The sequence below is a fragment of the Microcebus murinus genome, chromosome 1, assembly GCF_040939455.1.
Source record: "Microcebus murinus isolate Inina chromosome 1, M.murinus_Inina_mat1.0, whole genome shotgun sequence".
NCBI lineage: Eukaryota > Metazoa > Chordata > Mammalia > Primates > Cheirogaleidae > Microcebus > Microcebus murinus.
In genome coordinates this window covers 155,434,351-155,451,163 of record NC_134104.1, presented here as the reverse complement: position 1 = coordinate 155,451,163, position 16,813 = coordinate 155,434,351, and the positions used below count along the sequence as shown (strand labels likewise).

Sequence of the window (16,813 nt, the reverse complement as noted above, 5' to 3'; positions counted from 1 at the left end):
AATATCTGTAATGTTGCTATAGTGAATTTAAAATAAAGTACCATTTAAAACATAGTATTCAGTATATATTTCATGTTTACTATATGCCAGGTATCAGATGAGGCATTATCTTCTTCAGACTTTACTACAATCTCCCTAGATAGACAATAATAACTTCTCTTTACAAATGATTAGGCATATGGTTAGAAAGACTAAATGGTAGAAACAGAATCCAGGTATTAAGTCAGTGTGACTCTAATGTCTACATTCTTTTTTGGGGGGGGACAGAGTCTCACCGTGTTGCCAGGGCTAGAGTGCCGTGGCATCAGCCTAGCTCATAGCAACCTCAAACTCCTAGGCTCAAGCAATCCTTCTGCCTCAGCCTCCTGAGTAGTAGGGACTACAGGCATGTGCCACCATGCCTGGCTAATTTTTTCTATATAATTTTTAGTTGGCCAATTCATTTCTTTCTATTTTTGGTAGAGACGGGTCTCAATCTTGCTCAGGCTGGTTTCAAACTACTGACCTTGAGCGATCTGCCCCCTCTGCCTCCCAGAGTGCTAGGATTACAGGTGTGAGCCACTCCTCCCGGCCAATAGTTGTATATCTTTATAGGGTACATGAAATGTTTTCATATAGGCATACAATGTGAATTAATCAAACAAGGGTAATCGGGATATCCATCACCTCAGGAATTTATCATTTTTTTGTGTTAAGAACATTCCAATTTGGGCTGGGCATGGTGGCTCACGCCTGTAATCCTAGCACCCAGGGAGGGTGAGGTGGGAGGATCACTTGAGGTCAGAAGTTGGAGACCGGTCTCAGCAAGAGCGAGACCTGTCTACTAAAAACAGAAAGAAATTGACCTGGTAACTTAAATAGAAAAAAAAAAATTTACCCAGGCATAGTGGTACATGCCTATAGTCCCAACTACTTGGGAGGCTCAGGTAGGATTGCTTGGGCCCAGGAATTTGAGGTTGCTGTGAGCTAGGCTGATGCCATGGCGCTCTAGCCAAGGCAAGAGAGTGATACTCGGTCTCAAAAACAATAAACAAAATAAAACCATAAAAAAAAAGCCATTCCAATTCTACTCTTCTGCTTATTTTAATGTGCATCCAATGTACTTATTGTTGATTATAGTCACGTTGTTATACTATCAAATATTGTTCATTCTATCTAACTATTTTACTGTATTTTTATACCCATTAACCACTCCCACTCACCATTATCTTTCCCAGCCTCTAGTAACTAACCATCATTCAATTCTCTGTCTCCATGATATCATTTCTGTTTAATATTTAGCTCCCACATATGAGTGAGAACATGCGAAATTTGTCCTTCTGTGCTTGGCTTATTTCACTTAACTTAATGTTCTCTAGTTCTATCCATGTTGTTGCCAATGGCGGTATTTCATTCTTTCTTGTGGCTATGTAATATTCCATTGTGTATATGTACCACAATTTCTTTAACCATTCACTGAGGTTTATTCCATATCTTGGCTATTCTGAATAGAGCTGCAATAAACATGAGAGTGCAGATACCTTTAATATACCAAATTCCCTTCCTTTGGATATATACCCAGCAGTGGGATTGATGGGTCATATGGTAGTTGTATTTTTAGTTTTTTGAGGAGCCTCCATACTGTTCTCCTTAGTAGTTGCTAGGGCATATACATTTACTGTGAACTTTTATGATATAGACATAAAAAACTAATAAAGAATATTATTGAAACATGTAAAACCATTTACGATAAAAAGAAAAGTAATAAAATAGTATCCCCTGCTAATTACGAGAGAAACATGTATAGAGAGTCAAACACTAAAAAGGGAATTTAAAAAAGTGAAAATCTGTGGAGCTGAAGTGTTGGAATTTGAGCTGAGTCATTTAGTTCTATATCCATAGTTTTCCCATTTTTAAAAGGGAGAGAGTTGTCATGGGCCATAAAAGGCATGGGGGCTGCATATAGCAGGTAATTAGAGTAATTTTAAAGTAATACCTCAGGCTGGGCATGGTGGCTCACACCTGTAATCCTAGCACTCTGGGAGGCTGAGATGGGAGGATCGCTTGAGCTCAGGAGGTCCAGACCAGCTTGAGCAAGAGCAAGACCCCATCTCTACTAAAAATAGAAAAACTTAGCCAGGGGGCATGCCTGTAGTCCCAGCTATTTGGGAGGCTGAGGCCAGAATTTGAGGTTGCTATGAGCTAGGCTGATGCCATGGCACTGGTCTGGGCAAAAGTGAGACTCTGTCTTAAAAAATAAATAAATAAATGTTTATATATATTTACTTATTCCAATTTGGGCTGGGCATGGTGGCTCATGCCTGTAATCTCAGCACTCAGGGAGGGCGAGGCAGGAGGATTGCTTGAGATCAGAAGTTTGACCAATAAATACAGTAATACCTCAAATCTAAATATCCTCTGTCCATGACTCCTATATTTGAATCTGTAATTATGTGGTAAAGACAGCAGACACACAAGTTCTCTTACCCTTGTCATTCCTCTGTCTTTTTTCTCCTTGCCATCTCTTTTAGATGTATCCTTCTTGCTACTTGACTTTCCTTGACTGGTAGATTTCTTTTCCTTGATCTCTTCTTCCTCAGGTGACCCAGGGTCCTGGGGTACATAGACTTCTTGCTGTGATACAGATGGAAACAGGTAAGTCTACAGAATGTTTCACTTTCTCAGCAATTCCACATCTAAGGAGCATAGTTCCCTTTGGCTCTTTTACTCATAAGCCTAAGAGTCCATACCAATCTAAAATCCCATTCCTGGGGCCAGGACACAACCAGACCACCCACTGTCCACTTTTCCAAGAGCAGCACTGTTCTGTCCTGTCCAGGACTGTTCTGTAATGCCACAAGGCACTGGTTTTCCATATAGGCAAGAGTTCAGATTCCAGAGATTTAAACTTTTTTATTTTTCATGCGATGAACATCCAGACAATCCAGGGAATAAAATCCTCAAAGTAACAAATTATGGGTGCTTTTCTCAAAAGGATCATTGACAGAGTAAACAAAGTCAAAAACTCACCTGGGTGTTGGGGTCATAATAAGTCCCTGCCAATGGGTCATAATAGTAGCCAGTAGCAGAATCATATATGTAGCAGTCAGATGATGCTAAAGGGAATAAAACCAGAGCCAATATTAGTCCCTGTCCAATGAATCTCTTATTGGGGACTCAAGAAGAACAAGAATCTATAGATAGTGCTCAGTCTGGATGAGCACTCCCAGGCAACAGTATCTCTTGCCAACTTTATGACCACACAGATTTCAAAGCAATGAGTAGCAAGTCAACAAAAATGAACAATAGAAATAAAACAAAGATTACTTACACTGTTGTCCTTGTCGATTTGTATCTGAAGGCCAGTCTGAATTTCTGCCACCTCCCCTCCTATCTCGGAAATATTTTTTACCCTATCATAGAAAGGCAAGTTAAAATTATAGAGTTATCTGATAGCCAATCACCTAACAGTCACCTACTGGAGGAAATTCAAGATCACCCTTTCAGACACCTGAGAATTTGTAGAGCACTCCCCACATATTAGAGCCTACCTGATAGTAATGCATGTGGTCAGAATGGTCCCCAGAATCATTTCTGCAATAAACAACACAGCATATTATAAGTCTGCTACCAAAAGGCACTTGAGGCATGTTTAATCCTACACACCGTACTGAGAAACTCTCCTTTCTCTATATTGTAGGGAAAGGAACCAACCCAGACAGCAAGCAGGTTGGGTGGTCCAGATACTCCAGAGGGGAGGAGCAGTAGGACTCCTAAAAAGCCATCTGCTGGAGCAAAACAACCACCGAACAAAAGGTGCTAGAGCAAGATCTGCCCCATATCTATAAGCCTGTCTCTCTGATGCAGACACTTCTAAGCTACCACTCCTGGATCAAGATAAGTTAAGGAGTAGAGGAATTAGATTTTCCAGTGCTATGGGGATATGAATAAGATCAGGGGAATAAAAAGTCAGGATAGCAGTTTCTTAGGATACCAAGGGGTAAAGATGTCTGTAAGTTTTTCTACACATCTGAGACTGTACCATCATTTAAAAAAAAAGATGTATGCAAGAACAACCCCCTGAGAGTTTAAAAAAAAAAAAAAAAAGATGTAGTATTACTATGTTGCCTAGGTTTCAGTGCAGTGGACATTTACATACTATGTAATCATCACATACTACAGCCTTGAATTCTTGGCCTCGGGTGATCCTCAAGTGATGTCTCAGCCTCCTGACCAGCAGGGACTACAGGTGTGTGATACCCATGGCTCAGCCATTTGGGATCCAAAGATACCAACCAATCAAAGGGGAAAGGAATATAGTAACTAGTACTATCATTTCATTTAAGAAAGAAAACAATTCTAGAGCCAGAACAAGGCATGCTTGAGAATATATAAGCACATATCTGAAGCATACTGGGAAGGCATCATGCCTATTACATCATTAAACAAGAAACGTCCAATTTTTTGGGGGGGGAGGGAGGAAGAAAGACAGACTCTCACTCTGTCACCTGGGCTAGAGTGCTATGACATCAGTCTAGCTTGCAGCACCTCTAAATCCTGAGCTCAAGTGATCCTCCTGCCTCAACCTCTCAAGTAGCTGGGAATACAGACATGCACCACCACACCTGGCTAAGTTTTACTATTTTTAGTGGAGATGGGGGTCTCACTCTTGCTCAGGCTGGTCTCGAACAACTGACCAGCAATCCTCTGCCTTGGCCTCCTAGAATGCTAGGATTACAGGCAAGAGCCACTGTGCCTGGCTGAAATGTCCAATTTTGAATCAAAAGTTTACTGTATCTCAATCAAGAAGCAGCACAATTAATCAAAGTTGGTGACTAAACTATTGACACAGTTTTGCAATCTTAACAGTAGCATGTTTATGCCAGCAGTGAAGAAGCCCGGAGAGCAAGTGGTAATGAAATTGTGAAAGGTATTTTCTACAACATGTTGAGGATTGAATATTACTCCTTGCAAGAAGTGGTCCAGGCCGGGCGTGGTGGCTCACGCCTGTAATCCTAGCACTTTGGGAGGCCGAGGCGGGCGGATTGCTCAAGGTCAGGAGTTCGAAACCAGCCTGAGCGAGACCCCGTCTCTACCAAAAATAGAAATAAATTAATTGACCAACTAAAAATATATATACAAAAAATTAGCCGGGCATGGTGGCGCATGCCTGTAGTCCCAGCTACTCGGGAGGCTGAGGCAGTAGGATCGCTGAGCCCCGGAGATTGAGGTTGCTGTGAGCCAGGCTGACGCCACGGCACTCACTCTAGCCTGGGCAACAAAGTGAGACTCTGTCTCAAAAAAAAAAAAAAAAAAAGAAGTGGTCCAAAGCCTGGAAGAAGTGATAGTCAGTTGGCGCAAGGTCTAGTAAATACAGAGGATGACAGAGAGTTTCCAAACCCAGCTTCTGTAGTTTGAGCAGTGCTATATTTTATTTTATGTGGTCTTGAAAGAGGATACGCCTGTCTCGATTGATCAATCTCAGGTGCTTAATTGCAAGCAATCTCATCATTCTGCCCAGTTGGTTGCAGCAGACATCCACTGTAATCGACTGACCAGGTTTCATGAAGCTCTAGTGGATAATACCAGCGCTACACCACCAAACAGACACCATTAGATTTTTTTGAATATTCAGTTTTGGACTGTGTTTTAGTAATTCATCTTTATCCAAACATTATGCAGAATGCTTGCAATTGTCAGAAAGAATCCATTTTTCATCACATGTAACAATATGGTATAGAAATGGTTCGCCTTTATTTATTTTTGAGACAGAGTCTCACTCTGCCTGAGCAGAGTGAGAGAGAGAGAAACTAGCATGAGCAAGACATAATCTCACTCTGTTGCCAGGCTAGAGTGCTGTGGCATCAGCTTAGCTCACAGCAACCTCAAACTCTTGGGCTCAAGCAATCCTTCTGCCTCAGTCTCCCAAGTAGCTGGGACTACAAGCATGGACCACCATGCCCAGCTAATTTTTTCTATATATTTTTAGTTGTCCAGCTAATTTCTTTCTATTTTTAGTAGAGACGGGGTCTCACTCTTGCTCAGGCTGGTCTCAAACTCCTGAGCTCAAATGACCCGCCGGCCTCAGTCTCCCAGAGTGCTAGGATTACAGACAAGAGCGACTGCACCGAGCCCAGAATGGAGCTTCTTAAACCGTTGACATACTGTGCACTGACCAGACACATCCTTTCCATCATTTCATTGATATTTTGAGCTATGCATGCTGTACTGGTTCCACGATGGAACTCATATTCAAAAATAACATAAGTTTTTGACTTATCCATGGTTTCACAAAAATTGCTCTTAAAAAAACCCTGAAAGACAATCACAAGCCAAGGTATGTGTCTGAAGGATGTACCTTCACAATTAAAAAAAAAAAAAGAACTGCCAAAGTGAAATGTCAGAGATATCAACTGTCAAACATAGTACTTAAGGAAATCAGACATTTGATACTTAGCCTAACCTCTGTCTCTCCAGCCAGAAAAAGTGCCCTACCTTCTGTCTTAAGTGACTTAAATGCACTCCTCTGCCTTACCTTCGTTTTCCAGTGGCCAGGTTTACAGCTACCATCTTCCCATCAATGCTAAATGGTGGATCAAGGTTCTGCAAGATCTTCACTACACGAAGAGCTTCCTACAGAACCAAAGACACACTTGAACTCAAAGAGAGAAAAGGCCATGCTTTCTGAATGAGAACTGAACATGGACATTCCTTCTCAAAAGAGAAATTTACTAAACATTATGTTCTGGTCATAACTTTAACAGTAAGAGCATATTGGCAAAAGTAGGCAACTTTTAATGAAAAACTAATAGGAATAGAGATCAGAGTAGATGTTAGTTTCTGGTATAAATTTTAGAAATCCCAATTCTTTTGCTTGTTTTTTTTCTGAGACAGAGTCTCTCTCTTTTGCCTGGGCCAGAGTGCTGTGGCGTCAACCTAGCTCACAGCAACCTCAAATTCCTGGGCTTAAGTGATTCTCCTGCCTCAGCCCCCCGGGTAGCTAGGACGACAGGCATGCGCCATCACACCCGGCTAATATATACATATACATATACATATATATATATTTTTTAAGTTGTCCAGCTAATTTCTATTTTTTTAGTAGAGATGGGGTCTCGCTCTTGCTCAGGCTGGTCTGGAACTCCTGAGCTCAAACAATCTGCCCACCCCACCTCCCAGAGTGCTAGGATTATAGGCGTGAGGCACCACACCTGGCCTGTTTGTTTGTTTTTAAGAGAAAGGGTCTCACTCTGTTGCCCAGGCTGAAGTATAGTGGGCTCATCCTAGCTCACTGCAGCACTGAACTCCTGGACCCAAGGGATCTTCCTGCTTCAGCCTCCTGAGTTGCTAGGACTACAGGTGTGGACCACCAAGCCTGGCTAATTTTTTTAATTTTCTTAGAGACAGGTGTCTTGCTATGTTGCCCAGGCTGCTCTCAAACTCCTTCCCTCAAGCAATCCTCCCCTTTAGCTTCCCAAGTTGCAGGGATTACAAGTGTGAGACACCACACCAGCATGAAATCCTCTTCTTTTAGGTTGCTACAACTATTATCACCAGATCTAGTTTACAAAGTTCCCTGTGACTTTTGAGCATGAAATCTAAGAAGTATAAATGATTTTCATTACTATCGTCACATTATTTCCATAGAAAAGAGCCCCACAACTAAAAATTCAAGTCATAAGAATCTATTAAATACTTGGAAGAAAAAGAGAAAATGTTGTGTTACCAAATATAAAACTATCTGTGGCTGGGCAAAATAAAAAATCAGAAAATTCACTAAAATCTTGAGGGATTCAGTATCAAGATGCTGTACAACTAAGTTGGAAACCGTAAATGCCACAAGACAAAAATGAACCTGAAAACCACTCAGAATCCTAACTTCTAAGGGCAGTCACCTCACCTGAATTGAACATTAAACCCAAAGGAAGAGAAGAAGAGGGGTTATGATACAAGGTAGCACATGCAAATTCAAGTGATAAATAAGTCCCTCAAACTTTCTTGAAGGTTCTTTACCCATCTGTCCCTAGACCATTCCCAGGAGAAGGAAACTTACCGCATGGGAGTCGAGGTCAATAAAGCCATAGGTGTGGCCCATAGGGCCTGTTCTATTCTTGATGATACGGACATTGGCAGTAGTAAGGTGAACATAGGGCTCCAGGACTTCCACTATCACTTCAGGTGGAGTGGAACGATAAATGCGTTTTAGCATGATTGCTGAATGAACCGAGCATAAATGAAAAAGGAACAAGGAAACAGAGAGAAAGATGAATTTTTCAAGTTCCAGAAGTCTGTTGTGTTTTTTTTAAGCATGAAACGAAGTTTATTGAGGAAGGGCAAGATAAGTTCACATAGCAAGAACAAGATATGTTTGCCATAGACTACAAACAGAGCCATCAGTTGTAACAAAAGGGCCTTTTGTTTGTTTGTTTTTTTTACTGCAGATGCTACTTTGCTCTAGCAAGGCTAGTTCTGTAAAGAAATGCTACACAAATACTGCACGCTTTTCTTTTTTTCTTTTTTGAAACAGGGTGTGGCTCTGTCGCCCAAGCTGGACAGCAGTGGCCTCATCACAGCACACTGCAACCTCAAACTCCTGGGCTCAAGTGATCCTCCTGTTTCAGCCTCCCAAGTAGCTGGGACTACAGGTATACGCCACCGTACTTGGCTAATTTTTCTATTTTTTTGTAGAGACAGGGTCTTGCGCTTACTCATGCTGGTCTTGAACTCCTGGCCCAGGCAATCCTCCAGCCTCAGCCTCCTAAAAGGCTAGGATTACAGGCAATGAGCCACCATGTCTGGCCTGTATACTTTTTTTTTTACCAACTTAGAAATCTAAAATCACGCTTTACTGCCTTTGTATAGCAATTTGCTATTTGGAAGATGTAGATTCCTTCAACTAGTACAGTAAGGCCCACAAAAGAAAGCCATGGCCTGTGTGACCAGTCTGCACACAGTTCTACTAGGGTATGGGGAAGCAGCTGACACCTAGCCAATAACATGGGACCATCTATGCTTCAGCTGTGGTGGTCACAGGCTGGTGTATGCCCTGGCAAGTAAGTTGGAAACTATAAACGCCACAAGACAAAAATGAACCTGAAAACCACACAGAATCCTAACTTTTAAGGGCAGTCACCTCACCTGAATTGAACATTAAGCCCAAAGGAAACCACTTACTTTTGCTTTCTGCATCCTGGCACGTCTCTCCAGACCATGGATCTTTCTCTCGGTCTCTTCGAAAATTGAGCCCTTCCCTTCGAGAAGGAGGCTGATACCTTTCTGCTTCTCTCTTTTGATGTCCCAAGCGTGGTTCTAGTCCTTCTTCCCTCTTCCTGGGTTCAGGTTCCTTATCAGCTGGCCTTGGGGGCTGATTGGCTTGTTTTTCTAATGATGCTGGTATAAATGTTTTCTGAGGCTGAGGGTAGGTTATTAATTCTTGCTTGGTCTCTGTCACTAGGGGAACAGAAACAGTAAGAATCTCTAGAAAGCTTTATTAAAAAAACACTACTTCTGGGGAGGGGTGGCAAAAATTAAAAAACAAAACACTATTTCTGTGATTCCTCTTTACTTCCCAACAAACACTTATACTGGAATGCTTTTAATATTATCTCAGAAGTATCAATAAAAACATGCATCTACTCTTACAAAGTTCCTGGCAAAAGCCTTTAAGCAAGGCTAATGAGACACCATAAGAAATACTTCACAGAACAAACTATATAAGCATTTAAAGAATGTAATCTCATGAGGTTTCTATCACTTACTAAACATTTAAATGTAATGAATCTTTCGGGATACCCTGGATCATAACCAATGATAAGAACATATTTAGGGATAAAATAAAGATACAGCCCTTGTTAACATATATCCAGGAGCCTTGCTTATTCCAGTCTTATAGTACGAAGACAACTATCTCAAATTCTGTAAGACAATAGGCCCTATTTCTCTGACAAAGCTAGGAACAGACCTACCTGCACGCAGCTCATTTATATGGAAATAACCATAATGGATACATGTCCTTCAAAACAAAGATGATTCACTTCAAATCTCCTTCTAGAGCAGGATAATTTATAATTCGCTTTGTAATTAGGGGCATATTTTTGCAATTTATTTTCGGAGGGTTCACTGAAAGCCATGGGGCTTTTTTTTTTTTTTTTTTTTTTTTGAGACAGAGTCTCACTTTGTTGTCCAGGCTAGAGTGAGTGCTGTGGCGTCAGCCTAGCTCACAGCAACCTCAAACTCCTGGGCTTGAGTGATCCTTCTGCCTCAGCCTCCCGAGTAGCTGGGACTACAGGCATGCGCCACCATGCCCGGCTAATTTTATATATATATATATCAGTTGGCCAATTAATTTCTTTCTATTTTATAGTAGAGACGGGGTCTCGCTCTTGCTCAGGCTGGTTTTGAACTCCTGACCTTGAGCAATCCGCCCGCCTCGGCCTCCCAAGAGCTAGGATTACAGAGCCATGGGGCTTTAAAACAGATATTCTATGAGAACAATATAGAGATTACTTAATAGCAGTGACAAGTCACTATGAATACCTGCTTTATATGTTTCCAGATTAAGGTTGTCTCAGCTATCTTAGTGGTAGGGTACCCAAAGGTTTTCATAAACTATCTATTCATTTGTTAGAATAGCTTTAGAAAAAAGTCTTTCTTGAGGGAAAAAACACAGCTTTGCCTAAACTGAAGTTATCCAACGAGTAAAAATCTATTGTTTACTTCCCTTCCTTCATGCTGATTTGATCTCTAAAGCATACATAGCCATCTGAAGATTTTCAGAATATCTGCCTTATAGCCCTCACTACAAGCATATTAACAGTCATTGTTACAGGACTGTTGTTATTATGGATGCCTTTGATAGACTTTTTTTTTTGAGACAGAATTTGGCTCTGTTGCCTAGGCTAGAGTGCCGTGGCACCAGCCTAGCTCACAGCAACTTCAAACTTCTGAGCTCAAATGATCCCCTTGCCTTGGCCTCCCAGAATGCTAGTAATACAGGCGTGAGCCACTATGCCCAGCCACTTTGATAGACTCTTCAAGGCTGTCTACCTAAAGTTTCCCTACAGAAATTTACTTCAAAGTTAAGTGCTTGAGAAGCTGGTAGGTTTATTCCTCTAAAATAATAACACATCCCCTCAATCCAGACTATTTTTAATCTTACTCATATTGTTACTGTTATTTTTTTTAAATTTTTTGAGTCAGTCTCACTTTGTTGCCCAGGTTAGAGTGAGTGCTGTGGAATCAGCCTAGCTCACAGCAACCTCAGACTCCTGGGCTCACGTAATTTTTTCTACATGTATTAGTTGGTCAATTAATTTCTTTTTATTTATAATAGAGACGGGGTCTTGCTCTTACTCAGGCTGGTTTCAAACTCCTGACCTCGAGCAATCCGCCCACCTCGGCCTCCCAGAGTGCTAGGATTACAGGCGTGAGCCACCACGCCCGGCCACGCCTGTAATCTTAACACTCTGGGAGGCCGAGGCAGGCGGGTTGCTTGAGGTTAGGAGTTCGAAACCAGCCTGAGCAAGAGCGAGACCCCATCTCTACTATAAATAGAAAGAAATTGGCCGGGCGCTGTGGCTCACGCCTGTAATCCTAGCTCTTGGGAGGCCGAGGCGGGCGGATTGCTCAAGGTCAGGAGTTCAAAACCAGCCTGAGCAAGAGCGAGACCCCGTCTCTACTATAAATAGAAAGAAACTAATTGGCCAACTGATATATATATAAAAAAAAAATTAGCCGGGCATGGTGGCGCATGCCTGTAGTCCCAGCTACCCGGGAGGCTGAGGCAGAAGGATCACTTGAGCCCAGGAGTTTGAGGTTGCTGTGAGCTAGGCTGACGCCACGGCACTCACTCTAGCCTGGGCAACAAAGCGAGACTCTGTCTCAAAAAAAAAAAAAAAAAAAAAAAAATAGAAAGAAATTAATTGGCCAACTAATATATATATATATACAAAAAAAAATATTAGCCGGGCATGGTGGCGCATGCCTGTAGTCCCAGCTACTTGGGAGGCTGAGGCAGCAGGATTGCTTGAGCTCAGGAGATTGAGGTTGCTGTGAGCTAGGCTGATGCCATGGCACTCACTCTAGCCAGGGCAACAAAGGGAGACTCTGTCTCCAAAAAAAAAAAAAGATTACAGGCGTGAGCTACCGAACCCGGCCTGTTACTGTTATTTTAACAAATATTTTTCTGTTAAAGATCCTGAAATACTTACAAAGATTGTATATGGGAAACCAATAAAGTAAATGATTCCCAATAACTTCAAAGTAGTGGAGGGGGGTTGGTAGGGAAGTCTATCATATATACTAATATTATATAGACTAATGCCATAAATACTCCTTTTCAATCTAACAACCTTAAACAAATTCTAAATAACAATACTAGTGAACTCTAGTCAGCTGTCCACTTAGCCACTTCAGCCTGAGAAGCCAACAATCCAAAATCGTTTAATAAGAGAGGTCACATGATACTGGACATCAAACTGCACTTTAAAAAAGATCAACTTGTATTTAGGGATGAAAATTCTTTTTCTTCTCTTTTTTTTTTTTTTTCCCACTTTATTTACATATGTATCTTTTTTTTTTTTTTTTGAGACAGAGTCTCTCTTGTTGACCAGGCTAGAGTGAGTGCCGTGGCGTCAGCCTAGCTCACAGCAACCTCAAACTCCTGGGCTCAAGCAATCCTTCTGCCTCAGCCTCCCGAGTAGCTGGGACTACAGGCATGCGCCACCATGCCCGGCTAATTTTCTATACATATTAGTTGGCCAATTAATTTCTTTCTATTTATAGTAGAGACGGGGTCTTGCTCTTGCTCAGGCTGGTTTCGAACTCCTGACCTCGAGCAATCCGCCCGCCTCAGCCTCCCAGAGTGCTAGGATTACAGGCGTGAGCCACCGCGCCCAGCTAGGGATGAAAATTCTTTAAAGCCAAGGAAAGCATAAAATTTGTTTTGCTCAGTGCACAAGATAAAAACCACTACCAATTCTACCACTCACCTTCCCGTGGGCACTTGCAGAATGAACATGAAGATCGGTGCCCACTGGTGCTGGCCTTACACTGCAAGGAAAAATGAACAAATTCAGTTTGACCCAAAACATTTCAAAAAACCTTATGAACATCCAACACAGTAAAATCTACCAAAAATGAGAGAAACAAGTCATATCCTAGATCCTGTCAAAGCCTAAAAAAAGAATTTGCTATCCCCACCAGCCATCAGAATTGCTGTACAGGATTTGATAAACTATTTGAGAGCTACCTTCTAATAAGTCATCTAGGACTTTGGAGTAGCCCCCAATGCCTTTGTCCTGGACGAGGATTTCTATTTTTTTTTTGAGGCAAAGTCTCCCTCTGTCGTCCAGGCTAGAGTGCTGTGGCGTCAGTCTAGTTCACAGCAACCTCAAACTCCTGGGCTTAAGCAATCCTTCTGCCTCAGCCTCTTGAGTAGCTGGGACTATAGGCACATGCCACCACACACAGCTAATTTTTTCTAATTTTAGTAGAGATGGGGTCTCGCTTGTGCTCACACTGGTCTCGAACTACTGAGTTCAATTAATCCTCCTGCTTTGGCCTCCCAGAGTGCTAGGATTACAGGGGTGAGTCACCATGCCCAGCCCTAAACAAGGATTTCTATAGGAAATAAACTTAACTAAGAAATGTGGGTTTTCTTATAGGATATTACTGCCCCAAAGCCACTGCCATTTGTACCCAAAACTTGGTCCTGGACTGGTTATGAGATCCTCACTCACACTTGGCTGGAAATGAAAGTAATTCAATTATTAATTCCTTTCTCAAACACTAATAATAAGGTGCAAGGAAGGAGGAGGAAGATATATAGATAGTGCCTCTGGTAGCTATATAAAGGATATTAAAAGGAAAGGGAACATTCACTAGCCCAGAACAAAAAAACACACTCATCAACATGAACATAATTCTTCTTGTCTAAGATGTGAACAAAAAGTGAAGCACATCACCCAAACCCAAAGCCCCTGAATTTTCGTCATCAAGACTTCAAGTGCCAAGAGGGGCAGAAAGTTTGCTGGTAGGAAAACAAAGATCAAGAATCGTGAAGAAGATTCTATTTGAGCAGGGCCTTTTAGATTGAGTAAGAGTTCACCAAATCGAATTGAGGAGATAACAATTATAACAGCAGCAATAGCTAATGTTTAAATAGCACACATTAAGTATCAGGTCTACTTTACATGTCATTACTTATTGATCCCAACAACCCGATAAATCCTATGAAATAGGAACTATCTCTCCATTTTATAGATGAGGAAACTGAGAGCTTAAATAACCTAAGGCTACTGTAGTCAATTATTTCATTGTTCCCTTCCCTACAAGTACATCATATACCCATACTTCTGCCCACTGTCAAATGGCTATGGTGCCTCGCCAAGGTGAGTGTATTTCCCCTTTCCATGTCCAGTCTCAGCCATGTGTATTGCTTTAGGTAAAAGAGTGTGAGTAAACATAACCTATAGCAGGTCTTAGCATAGCATAAGCTTTTTTTTTTTTGAGACAGAGTCTCGTTTTGTTGTCCAGGCTAGAGTGAGTGCTGTGGCATCAACCTAGCTCACAGCAACCTCAAACTCTTGGACTCAAGCAATCCAATCCTATCTAAGCCTCCCCAGCAGCAGGGACTACAGGCATGCACCACCATGCCCGGCTAATTTTTTCTATATATTTATTAGTTGGCCAATTAATTTCTTTCTATTTATAGTGGAGACGGGGGTCTCGCTCTTGCTCAGGCTGGTTTCGAACTCCTGACCTCAAGCAATCCGCCTGCCTCAGCCTCCCAGAGTGCTAGGATTACAGGTGTGAGCCACCACGCCTGGTCATGAGCCTCTTGTTCTTTCCCTTAGCCAGGAGAACACACTCCCATATTGGAACTGTCCCTTTGGCCTGGGTCCTAGGATGAGAAGCCATGTGGAGCAGAATAGTAGCAAAAGACCTATTTACCCCAAATATAATGTGAGTGAAGGATTTGCATGTTGTTTAAAGACACTGGGTTTGAGGGCTTTTTGTTACTACAGGAGAGTTGTTGTGCTGTATGATACTTCAGCTGATAAGTGATATTACAAAATCAGGATCCTAACCTTGGTAGGTATAACTTAAATACCATAAAACTTGGCCGGGCGTAGTGGCTCACGCCTGTAATCCTAGCTCTCTGGGAGGCCAAGGTGGGCGGATTGCTCGAGGTCAGGAGTTCAAAACCAGCCTGAGCAAGAGCGAGACCCCGTCTCTACTATAAATAGAAAGAAATTAATTGGCCAACTAATATATATAGAAAAAATTAGCCAGGCATGGTGGTGCATGCCTGTAGTCCCAGCTACTTGGGAGGCTGAGGCAGAAGGATTGCTTGAGCCAGGAGTTTGAGGTTACTGTGAGCTAGGCTGACGCCACGGCACTCACTCTAGCCTAGGCAACAAAGTGAGACTCTGTCTCAAAAAAAAAAAAGAAGAAAACCCATAAAACTCACCTACTTTAAGCATACAATTCAATGATTTTCAGTAAATGTACAGTGCAACCATCACCACAATCTAATTTTAGAAAATGCTCATCATCCCCAAAGGAAATGTAATAAAGTCACTTCTCATTCTTAATGTCAAATAGCATCCCATTGCATGGATGTACCAATTTTGTTTGTCCATCAGCTGATGGATGTTTTGGTTGTGTCCACTTTTTGGCTATTATGAATAATACTGCTATAAAACATTTTTTTTTTTTTTTTAAAAAAAGACAGGGTCTTGCTCTGTTGCCCAAGCAGGAGTGCAGAGGTGTGATCATAGCTCACTATAACCTAGAATTCCCAGGTTCCAGAGGTCCACCCACTTCAGACACCCCAGTAGGTGAGACTATAGGCATGTGTTACCATGCCCACCTGTTTTTTTGTTTGTTTGTTTGTTGTAGAGATAAGGGATGTCTCCCTATGCCTTCCAGGCTGGTCTCAAACTCCTGGCCTCAAGCAATCTTCCTTACCATTTCATTTTAGCCTTCCAAGTTGGTGGGATTATAGGGATGAGCCACTACACTCAGCAACATTTTTTTGTTTTTTCTAAAAAAGCACTTTTCCACATTAGGCCAAAGGCTATGTATGCAGGAATGACACTTACACTATTTTGAAGCTCAGAAAGTGCAAAGTATTCCTGAGATAGCTGACTAAACACGCGGCCTGTAATTTTAATTGACAATATAACCAACCCATTCTATTATTTCATGGAACAGCCTTGGCAATAGCTAAATAATTCTGGTATCAGGTATCAACAATTGTTTTCTGCTGATTAACAGAAAATACAGCTCAAAAATTTTCCCTTTAATGCTAGCTCCCTCTACCTGATTATAAAAGAAACAATATATGGGCTGCGCACAGTGGCTCACGCCTGTAATCCTAGCACTCGGGGAGGCCGGGGCGGGAGGATCGCCCGAGGTCAGGAGTTCCAACCAGCCTGAGCAAGAGACCCTGTCTCTACTATAAATAGAAAGAAATTAATTGGCAAACTAAACATATATAGAAAAAATTAGCCGGGCATGGTGGCACATGCCTGTAGTCCAAGCTACTCGGGAGGCTGAGGCAGGAGGATCACTTGAACCCAGGAGTTTGAGGTTGCTGTGAGCTAGGCTGACGCCAGGGCACTCTAGCCCGGGTAACAGAGTGAGACTCTGTCTCAAAAAATAAAATAAAATAAAATAAATAAAAAGAAAAGAAAAGCCGGGCGTGGTGGCTCACGCCTGTAATCCTAGCACTTTGGGAGGCCGAGGCAGGCGGATTGCTCAAGGTCAGGAGTTCAAAACCAGCCTGAGCGAGACCCCGTCTCTACCAAAAATAGAAATAAATTAATTG

At 41.9% G+C, this 16,813-nt stretch overlaps 1 protein-coding gene across 10 annotated transcripts in view; it reads right to left on the bottom strand.

Moving 5' to 3' along the window:
• RBM6 (RNA binding motif protein 6) overlaps positions 1-16,813 on the bottom strand; it is a 122,926-nt gene that overhangs the window by 11,121 nt on the left and 94,992 nt on the right. For all 10 annotated transcript variants that reach the window (XM_076007876.1, XM_012771325.3, XM_076007879.1 and 7 more), the window contains 8 exons: positions 12,969-13,029; positions 9,154-9,429; positions 8,033-8,193; positions 6,515-6,612; positions 3,531-3,573; positions 3,311-3,392; positions 3,010-3,095; positions 2,467-2,613 (listed from right to left, as the gene is read on the bottom strand). In XM_076007876.1, the coding sequence (XP_075863991.1) occupies positions 2,467-2,613; positions 3,010-3,095; positions 3,311-3,392; positions 3,531-3,573; positions 6,515-6,612; positions 8,033-8,193; positions 9,154-9,429; positions 12,969-13,029 (954 nt within the window). The remainder of the gene's footprint in view (positions 1-2,466; positions 2,614-3,009; positions 3,096-3,310; positions 3,393-3,530; positions 3,574-6,514; positions 6,613-8,032; positions 8,194-9,153; positions 9,430-12,968; positions 13,030-16,813) is intronic.